Source organism: Brienomyrus brachyistius, chromosome 11, assembly GCF_023856365.1.
Source record: "Brienomyrus brachyistius isolate T26 chromosome 11, BBRACH_0.4, whole genome shotgun sequence".
NCBI classification, from domain to species: domain Eukaryota; kingdom Metazoa; phylum Chordata; class Actinopteri; order Osteoglossiformes; family Mormyridae; genus Brienomyrus; species Brienomyrus brachyistius.
The window spans coordinates 6,157,906-6,166,911 of record NC_064543.1 but is presented as its reverse complement, the minus strand read 5'-3'; the positions used below and the strand labels follow the sequence as shown (position 1 = coordinate 6,166,911).

The 9,006-nt window shown below is 45.0% G+C and overlaps 2 protein-coding genes across 2 annotated transcripts; one reads left to right on the top strand and one right to left on the bottom strand.

The window, feature by feature from the left end:
• Nucleotides 1-131: 131 nt before the first annotated feature.
• mtfmt (mitochondrial methionyl-tRNA formyltransferase) lies at nt 132-4,625 on the top strand. The gene is made up of 9 exons (XM_049030617.1): nt 132-625; nt 1,102-1,311; nt 1,517-1,639; nt 2,288-2,390; nt 2,481-2,556; nt 2,642-2,733; nt 2,812-2,890; nt 3,132-3,202; nt 4,333-4,625. The coding sequence occupies exons 1-9, from the start codon at nt 375-377 to the stop codon at nt 4,528-4,530; spliced, it is 1,203 nt and encodes a 400-aa protein (XP_048886574.1). The 5' UTR covers nt 132-374; the 3' UTR covers nt 4,531-4,625.
• A 101-nt stretch (nt 4,626-4,726) lies between these two features.
• Nucleotides 4,727-8,872, bottom strand: si:ch73-314g15.3 (uncharacterized protein LOC368688 homolog). The gene is made up of 12 exons (XM_049030616.1): nt 8,603-8,872; nt 8,287-8,375; nt 7,408-7,526; nt 7,042-7,144; nt 6,831-6,928; nt 6,539-6,688; nt 6,174-6,341; nt 6,022-6,091; nt 5,476-5,554; nt 5,245-5,398; nt 5,027-5,131; nt 4,727-4,935 (listed from the first exon to the last, which is right to left on the bottom strand). The coding sequence occupies exons 1-12, from the start codon at nt 8,707-8,709 to the stop codon at nt 4,903-4,905; spliced, it is 1,275 nt and encodes a 424-aa protein (XP_048886573.1). The 5' UTR covers nt 8,710-8,872; the 3' UTR covers nt 4,727-4,902.
• Nucleotides 8,873-9,006: the final 134 nt, after the last annotated feature.

The following is a 9,006-nucleotide window of genomic DNA, read 5'->3' as shown; positions in this document are numbered from 1 at the left end:
CAGATTATAGATAGTAACGACGGATGTGATTTGAGCTCCGTTTGTTAGAATGGTTTGATAGGTAGGAACGAATTAATCAAAGTCGAGTGATCCGGGGAAATGAGATTGAAGAGACCGGAAGTGCTTTTTTCCCCAAAGAAATATGGTGGCGTCCGTGGTGGAAGTCCGTTTGCTTCAGTATGGCTTTTATCACAACATAGTTTAACACACATTATGTATGTTTCTGATACTCATTTGAAATCGTTTCATGGTGACATTAATTAATTTTGTTTTTAAAATATGTATTATATTTAGGTTTATAAGAACACTACGTCTTATAAATGATTAGATATTAGCCGGTCGGTCCGAAATAATTCTCCGAAGGTCGGGCTGGGATGTGGAATATTATGAAGTATGTTTGTGCAGAAGGGATTGTGTACAGGGGACTCTGCGGTCACCGTTATGCGGATAAGCGGCGGTCAGTCCGGCTGTGGGTCGGAGGACCTTTCACGCATCAGATCCACGCTGTGCACAACTCGGTCCCCTTCAGTCAGACACACGTAGTGACGAGTCCTCCTTGGAGGGTGTTATTCTTCGGAACAGACAGCTTTGCTGAGGAATCCCTCAAACACCTGTTTGCCTCAAGGTAAGGAAAGTTCATGCATGTTCGTTCCATCATCCATAGGGGTAGGGGGGTGGTGTTGATCTCATACAGCACAAGACGGGGGAAAACACCCTTGATGGGATGCCAGTACATTGCAGGACACCAACTCCCACGCATCTGGCGTGACACTCACGCTCTCAGACTGTCACGTTCACGCAAGGAATCTTAACGGCAAATCTATATTATTCCATTATAAACCTAAAATTAGCTACATCAAAAGCTTCGGGGGAGTTTGTAATACATTCACACCATACAGACTATTTCCAAGGCAATAAGACTGTAAAAGTGTGTGCATTCAAATCTCCAGCCAGCTGACCAAAGTTAGCAGTTCTGCACACAACCTCATACCTAATAGGTGATTTAGAATCCTGCTACGTGTAACATGCAAAATACTAACTAATGACAACAAGATGCACAGAAAAATACTATAATATCTCTCTGTATGTCTTGTCTTCCAGTTGTTGTAGACAGAAGGCAGGAAGTGCTGTTGTGAAACTGCTCGAAGTGGTTACCTTGCCGAAGGACCTTCCGGTGAGGAGATTTGCGCTCCAGAACCAGCTCCGTGTTCACGACTGGCCAAATGTAAATGTCCAAGACCGATTTGATGTGGGTGTCGTGGTGTCCTTTGGCTGCTTGCTTAGAGAGGACCTGATCTGTCAGTTTCCATAGTAAGTATTAATAACTGCTCAGTCATTAATTAGCTTTCTATTGGCTCTGTGATGAAAATTGTATCCACATTAACTGGATGAATACAGGAGCTCAGTGTATTTTGCTATTGGTTCTACTGTTCCAGCTGCTGCAAGTTCATGATTTTGTCTCTTATAGTGAACTTGTGATCTTGTTTTTTTTCCTGTTTTTATTGCCTGTCTACAGTGGAATCCTGAACATCCATCCCAGCCTGCTTCCCAGGTGGCGTGGTCCTGCTCCTGTGTTCCACACAGTCCTCCACGGAGACTCTGTTTCTGGGGTGACCGTCATGCAGATCAGACCAAAGAGGTAAATGCCTTCTGTGGGACGCTGGTGTCCACTTGTAGTACTGAGAAGAACCAGAGTCCTGCTGCTTCTAAAACTCAGGCACATTCTATTGGCACATTCTGAACTGGTCGTGTTTTCTTATGTATATTGATACTACCAGCCAAAAGTTTTTGTACACACTGAGATTTTGTACATTGCCTTGTTGCTCACTTGTTATTTACTAAAAATACACTCAGTATTCTCTACTAGCAAATACATTTGCAGTATGGTCACCATTTGAATACCTTTATTAGCAAGAAAATGTCATATCTTTAATTCATCACAGTAACCACCTCTAGCTGTTATAACACCAGAGAAAATTTGAGGTGTTCATTCTGCAAGGGACATGAAGTGCTGCTCTGTTTCATGGGATGAAACAGACAATTAAGGAGAGCCTAGTATTTGACTAGGATGTCAGACATGTACTGTTACAGACTCTCTCCATGTTATAAAGGAATCTTGTTTTGACTTATATTTTCATTTATAATTGTTCTCTCAACTTTCCAGTGCTTAAAAAGAATAAAAAATGTCCAGTTAATGAAATAAATTGAAAAGTGGTAAAAATCTGTGGCATGCAAAAACTTCTAACTGGTAATGTTTGCTCCGTACTTGCATTGTTTTCCATATTAGGTTTGATGTGGGGCCCATTCTGAACCAGTGTATTTACCCAGTTCCGGAAAACGCTACAGCTGAAGAGCTTGGAGAGACTTTGGCTACCATGGGAGCCAAGCTGGTTCGTAAAAATGACATAAATGAAAAAACACCTTGTCGCTTCTTTACGTGGAGGAGTGTTTAATGCTTTCCGGAACGTTTTCTCCCACAGTTAATTGACACTCTACAGAATTTGCCGGAATGTGTTGCAAACAGAAGAGAGCAGCCGAGTAATGGAGTGACATCAGGTGAAGTACGACCCCCACCCCCCCCCCACCCCCATCCGGTTCACCCAACCTTATCTTAATCATGTGACCTTTTAATCCCCCGCAGCTCCCAAAATTAGCACGTCCATGAGCTGGATCGTGTGGGAGGAGCACACGTGTGACCAGATCGACCGTCTTTTTCGAGCGATCGGCTCACGGGTGAGAACTCGTCTGTGGCAGAAGCGGCCGCATACACAAGTTACGAACGGGCAGTAATCGGATAATGTTTCCCTCTAGATCCCCCTACGAACCCTCTGGATGGGAGAGCCCATCAAGCTTTTGGATTTCGTTGGAAAGTTCCATACATCACTTTCAGGTGAATATAGAAGTTGCTGGTGCATGGTATTATTGACACAATTATCAGAATTATTAAAGTACATCTATGTAATGCAGTTTATTTTATGATATGTCACTGGCCATAGTGGGATGGCCTGCGTTTGGTCGCAATGGCTGATTCAATGAAAAAATTCTGCTAGATACCTGGTGGTATTAAGCTATACATGATTTGGGTCAAGTCTGGTTTCCTGAGGCGCTAACTGGCTAATCCCATGTGACAGGTGCAGAGGCAGAAACTCCAGGAACCGTCCGTTACGACAGGGAGTCGGACTCGCTGCTGGTCAGCTGCAAGGTGAGTCTGACCCAGAAAATTCTTCAAGTAATCATCAAGGTGCTCCTTAAAAATGCTAGTTCCTCTCCCCCTTATTTTATATAGCTCTGATATAGGGAAACATTTCAGGAGTGTTATGCTGAAGCAGCCTAATGTGGGGAACACAGAGGTTTGCACTGTTACCTCACATCTCTGGGACCTGCGTTCAAGTAATTTATTTTTGTGTACTCATTTTATTTACTATAAACTGGTCCATCCATGCATTTTTTGGGAGCCACTTGTCCTGTTCAGGGATGTGGGGGGGGGGGGCTGGAGCCCCCTGACAACACAGGGCAGAACATGCAAACTCCCCACACAGAACCTTGGTGGAGACTTGAGGCAAGGGGGCTAACCACTGCAGCACCGGGCTTCCCAGCTTCGGAGCTTTAAATTAAAAATAGACCAAGAAAAATAACGTTATTTACAAAGAAAATCGGGGAGCAATACGAACTTTTTTTTTTTTTTTTTAAAAAGCCTTCTATTGTTCTTATGTCAACTTTAAGTTAATTACATTACCCCCTTGTGGTGCCCAGAGAGCTGGGCTCAAGGCTGGGCTCGAACCGGCAACCTTCAGCTCACAGGCAGAGAGACTTAGTCCACTGAGCCACAAGCTGTCTCTTGAGATTCATCTGTTTTGTTTCTGTATTTGGTTTTTGATTCGTGTCCAAGCTACCAATCGAATGACCTGAGAAGCTGAACTTAATAATGAATGAATGATATTTGACCTTAGTGGCAATTGATTGGTTGCTGATTGCAAATTCCAGTTTTTGTACTTGTGCATTTTTCGCAGGTAAGCAGACATTCTTTTTGCTGTAGCTCTTCTGTTTTTAGCAAAGTTTGGCTGAAATTGAATATATTTTGATAATTTACAGTTACAGGTTTAGAGGCTGAGCAACCTCCTAAACGTTAATAAAACCAGGAATACTTTGACAAAGCATCGCAAAGGGTGACTGCATGAAAAACGGCCATTTTTAAAGTAGGACTCATAGCAAGCAAACAGCCTGTCAGGAATAACAATCACGCTCTGTGTTACTTCGGAAATTTTGCATCTGTGCGACCGGCGTTGTTGCTTCAACTCACAGAAGTGAGAGAGGTTCCATTCTGTGTGACAGGACGGCCGGGTAGCATTCAGGGCCGTCATGCTGAAGAAAAGACTTTCGGCCTTGGACTTCTACAACGGCTACCTGCACCCGTTCTTCCTGAAGAAGCTTCCTCGGCAGCAGAAGAAGTGCGTCTTTGGGAGCTACAAGACGAAGGAGAGCGACACCCCTCTGGGCAGGGAGGCTGCACACAAAGTCCAGAATGTGTGACAGTACGGAGAACCTTAGAGTGTCGTCTGGTACACCGAAGCGGCAGTGTTCTGTTTGTCTGTTTTAAGACAAGTGTAGATAAACGGCAGATTATACCACCGTGTGTGTGATCATTTAACCGTCCAGTAAAGTCCACCTGTGAGGTACTGGAAACATGATTTATATTTTATTCAGATAATCAACTCTCACACGCATAAAAAATTTGTTTTATTTAAATAATGTTCTGGATGTTCCTGTACATCAAAAGCAGACATTCTGAAGCAGATCTGAGGCACCTGACTCCACCTACAGCAGTCCCAGGGCAACTTTAATCTTTAACAGAATCGTGGGGGGGGGGGTACATTGACTGTACCTATGTGCTGAGGTCCTCTGTCAGCTGGATGGTCTGACCAGGGGCACATACCACTTGGAGGAAAGAAGAGGTTTTCAGAGGAAATTCACCAAGCATTTCACATTTCACCAAGCCTTGGTAATAATAGAGAAACTGGATCGTTACCTCTTCTGTCATTCCCGCAAGTTTTCTGCCATCGGTGTTAAATGGAGGTTTCAGGTAACCTCTGAAGTGTGTCTTCACCATTTCATGGAAGGTAGCCAAGCAGTCCTAAAGAGAGAATGGGCAGCCAGCCTGTCCGGTGTCATACGTTTGGTACCGACCTGGCGCTGAGCATGCTGAGTAAGCTGTTTGAGAGGTGAGCTGGACATAGCATTGCGTACCAGGTCCTGTTTCGTGCAGATGTATGTGAACCATCTCAGCCCTGCCGCCACATGCGTGATCTCCTCGCTGTAGATCACCTCCAGCGCCCGCACAGAGCCGTCATCGCCCTGCACGGCGAAGCGGGACATCGTCTGCGGGTGCACGTCCAGACCCCTGGGTGCGGGGAGAGAGGGGGCATAAGCAAGCGCAATCACCGCGGCCCGGGACAGAGGCGGCCGGGCGACTCGTACCTCGCCTCGTGAATCATGTTTATGACAGCCAATCTGGCCAGTGGGCTGTGAGAGGTATCTTTGGCTGACTGCCACAGCCCTGGAAGGCAAAATAAGGTGACGGTCAGAGCCCAGCCCTCAGCCTACTGGGAGTAACGACGTGCTTCTCAGTCGGAGCCCTCAGGGACTCACTAGATGTGCTGGCTTTGGTTCCAGAACTGCATGATTAATATACATCACATTTTAACTGCAAAACTGATTCAAACTACGATTGCTTTAATAAGTAGATTCCCTGATCTCTCAATGCCCTTTTATTTAAATGACTGCTTTATCACACACTTTAACTATTGTTTGAGATTAATCATTTGACTCATAAGATCGTTCTAGAACACACCCTACAGACGCTGTCGCTTGCTGTTTGTTTAGCACCTAGATGTCGACTTCGTGATAAACCAATGAAGCTTTGATTGAGAATTATTTGAGCCGCGGACTGGGACGAAATTCAGCACATACTGGTGTTCCTAACCCAGTCTGAGAAGCACTGCATTGAGTAATAAGCCGTCCTACCATTGTGAACTGGCAAAGCACCAAAGTAGCTGCCCAGCTCTGTAAGGCGCTGCTCCAGCAGGTTATAGTGCTGTCGGACAGAAGGAAGTCGCCTAAACACTACAGTTCCCATCAACCCCTGCGCTCACAGTGAGACTGACATAAGCACTGACCTTAGCCTCGTCTCCAGCCACCTTGACAAAGTCATTGAAGAACTGAAGGGGCAAAGGTTCCCCGGTGCTTAGTCTGAAGTTTGAGAACCTGGCAATCATGTCCCAGGACAGATCAATGGCCCACTGCTCCATGTTGGCCAAGGAGTGCAAAAGGGCGATCCTGCTGGCCTGTCGAGATGGGGGGGGGGGGGGGGTCATAGATACAGTGGAGATGAGTAAATTACATGTATTTCATAAATCTTTTGAAAGTCATTATGTGTTATATTAAGAAAGCCCATCTTCTGCCATTAAGTGTATTCAGCTGGGTGCTGGACTATAAACCCTGTACTGAATAAGCAGGTGGAAGATGGGTGGGTGGTCTTTACCAGTGTGCCTCCTCTTCCACGCTTCATCTTCTTGGGATCCACTACGGTGAGGTTGTCCTTCCTCCACGGTTGCGCTGGGGGGGTTGCTTCACCCACCTCCGTGATCTTCCCGGAGTTCCACCTCTCCTGCACCTCCTGTGTCAATGTGACCTTCAAGAAAATATATTCAGGAACATTGAGAGCGACGACCGCTTGTTAAACGTTCTTTATGAAGATCGACGGCCACATTTCAAGCATTAAAAATCCTTAAACTGCAGCAAATCACTTTATCAATTAATCTGTGTTTTTCTACCTTCTCTTTTGGGTCTGCCGTGCAGAGAATTGTTCTTGCCCAGAAGCAGAGTGAATTTTCCGACGTTGTGGACATGGGTGCCTCTACTGGCAGTGTTCCTGAACAACACACCAAGCTTTTCAGAATTTCAAGGTCATGACAAGCGTCTTAGATAGAGGTGCATGTATTGCTTAAGTCGTGCGGCTGGTCTGACTGTTTGCCAGGTTCTTACCCGAGGGAAGAGAGCTGTCTTCAGAAGCTGGGCAAAGCGACAGCATATTTTGAGTGTTTATATAAACCTTTTCTTGGACAACTCTGACTTCATACACTTGGCTCTGCAAACAGCATAAAACCAATACTTCAGTTTCAACTGAAACAATCTAAAGAGGTGTTATATTTATCATGCAATTTAACTGATAAACTCCAAATTTCAAAAGCAATCCAGTATAAGGAAGTAATGTCAGGGGAGTTCAAAAGAGACCACAGGCAACCAGTTTAAAATCAGAGATTAAGCACAGACCGGCCTTCCGCGGTCTCCAGTGGCAACCGAGCCAATCAGAAGACGTTTACGCTGAGAGCCCGCCTTCTCTGCACCTACCTGCAGGCCTGTAGAGGAAATCCCCGTTTCCAAACAGAAGTCAAAGTGATGCCAAGGACAAATTAATCCCCGCTTCCCATTCCCCAAATCCTCAATGTCTCCCAGCTCAAGGGGGCCACCTACGAAATGCCGAAACAGACATATTATTCTGTCTGTCAGGATGACATATACAGCAACCCGATCTGGGGCGTTTGGGGTCTGATGTGATCCCCAGACTTAAACCCAACATGCAGCTCAGTCATAAAATTCAGGGAAACCACTGAAATTTTTATTTCCCATCGTAAGCTGCACCATATAAACAAGGGGCATTTTTAATGACTGTTTATTTTCATGCTTGATGAAAGGTCCAATGATAGATGTGTTCGATTTTACAATTTAATTATTGTTAATTCAAAGAAAGATAAGCTGGAAAAAAAACTGTTCGTCTTCGCAGGCTTTAACGTAAAACTTTAACCGGATAACGCTTTTGCGCAGGTCTGACATATATACACGGAACATGCAAGAGATACACAAAAAAGTATTTATGGCAAATTTAACGAACTACAATTAATTCTATGCATTCAAATGGAGTTTACATTTTAATTCAGTACCATCTATTTTTTTCCAACTTGAAATCTGCTATTCGCATTTGAAGACATTAATTACCAGGTTACAAGGGTCAGGATTTCAGAGTTAAGGACTACAACTCCCATAGACGCGGCGTGCAATAGGCGTTAATTAAGATATATATATATATATATATTTTTAAATAAGACATTATAATTTACACTTTACAGCGACAGTGCCCTCAGTTCTAAATCCTCCGATATTGCACGGCATGGAGGTTATGATAAGAGCATTAGGAAGACTGGGAGAACCGGGCACGGGAAATGTCGGTACCTTCATGGGGGCAGGAGGAGTCCATCGCCCAGAAGCCATCATCTTCCGTCCGCACAAGGACAACGTGCTCCCCATCCTCCGCATACAGCCTCGCAGTAAAACACAGTTATTCAGATCATTAGTTAAGCATTAGAAATAATGCCAAGCATAATTCCGCAGTGGGTGCAGCGCTGCCGTGCAGCTGATATCCCGGCTTCCGCCCGAAAATTACAGCTGCCGTTTTAAAATGCCAGAGTTTAAGTCTATGAAATACACTGCCAAGTTATCTCTGTTACACCCGTTTCATTAACGTGCTTAAGGCTCCCGATGCCCTTACTTTGTACACCCAGGCTTGAAGTTGCGTTTCTCCCCTACGCAGCACCAATTCCCATGGCGGACAACGTCTTTAAGGGCGTTTACTAAATCCTCATCGAAACCGTCCATCCTGGAGACCCGGGGATGCAGCTCTGAGCCGCTCCGTGAGCTACCGCGTAGGATGCGCGGAGAGAATGCTGACAGCGCCACCTTCCGTACAATTTGCCGCCGTACGCGGGGAGACCCGGCGTCACCCGATGCGGCCGGATCCAAGATGCAGCTCCTCTACCAGGACACAGCGGTTATTGTGAGTAATGAAAATAAATTCCCAAAAAAATGCACAGAATTTTTTATTTATATAGTATATTGTTCCTTTGCACGATACAATGACAAGGATGCGCACATCCTATGGATCGCTATGCTAAT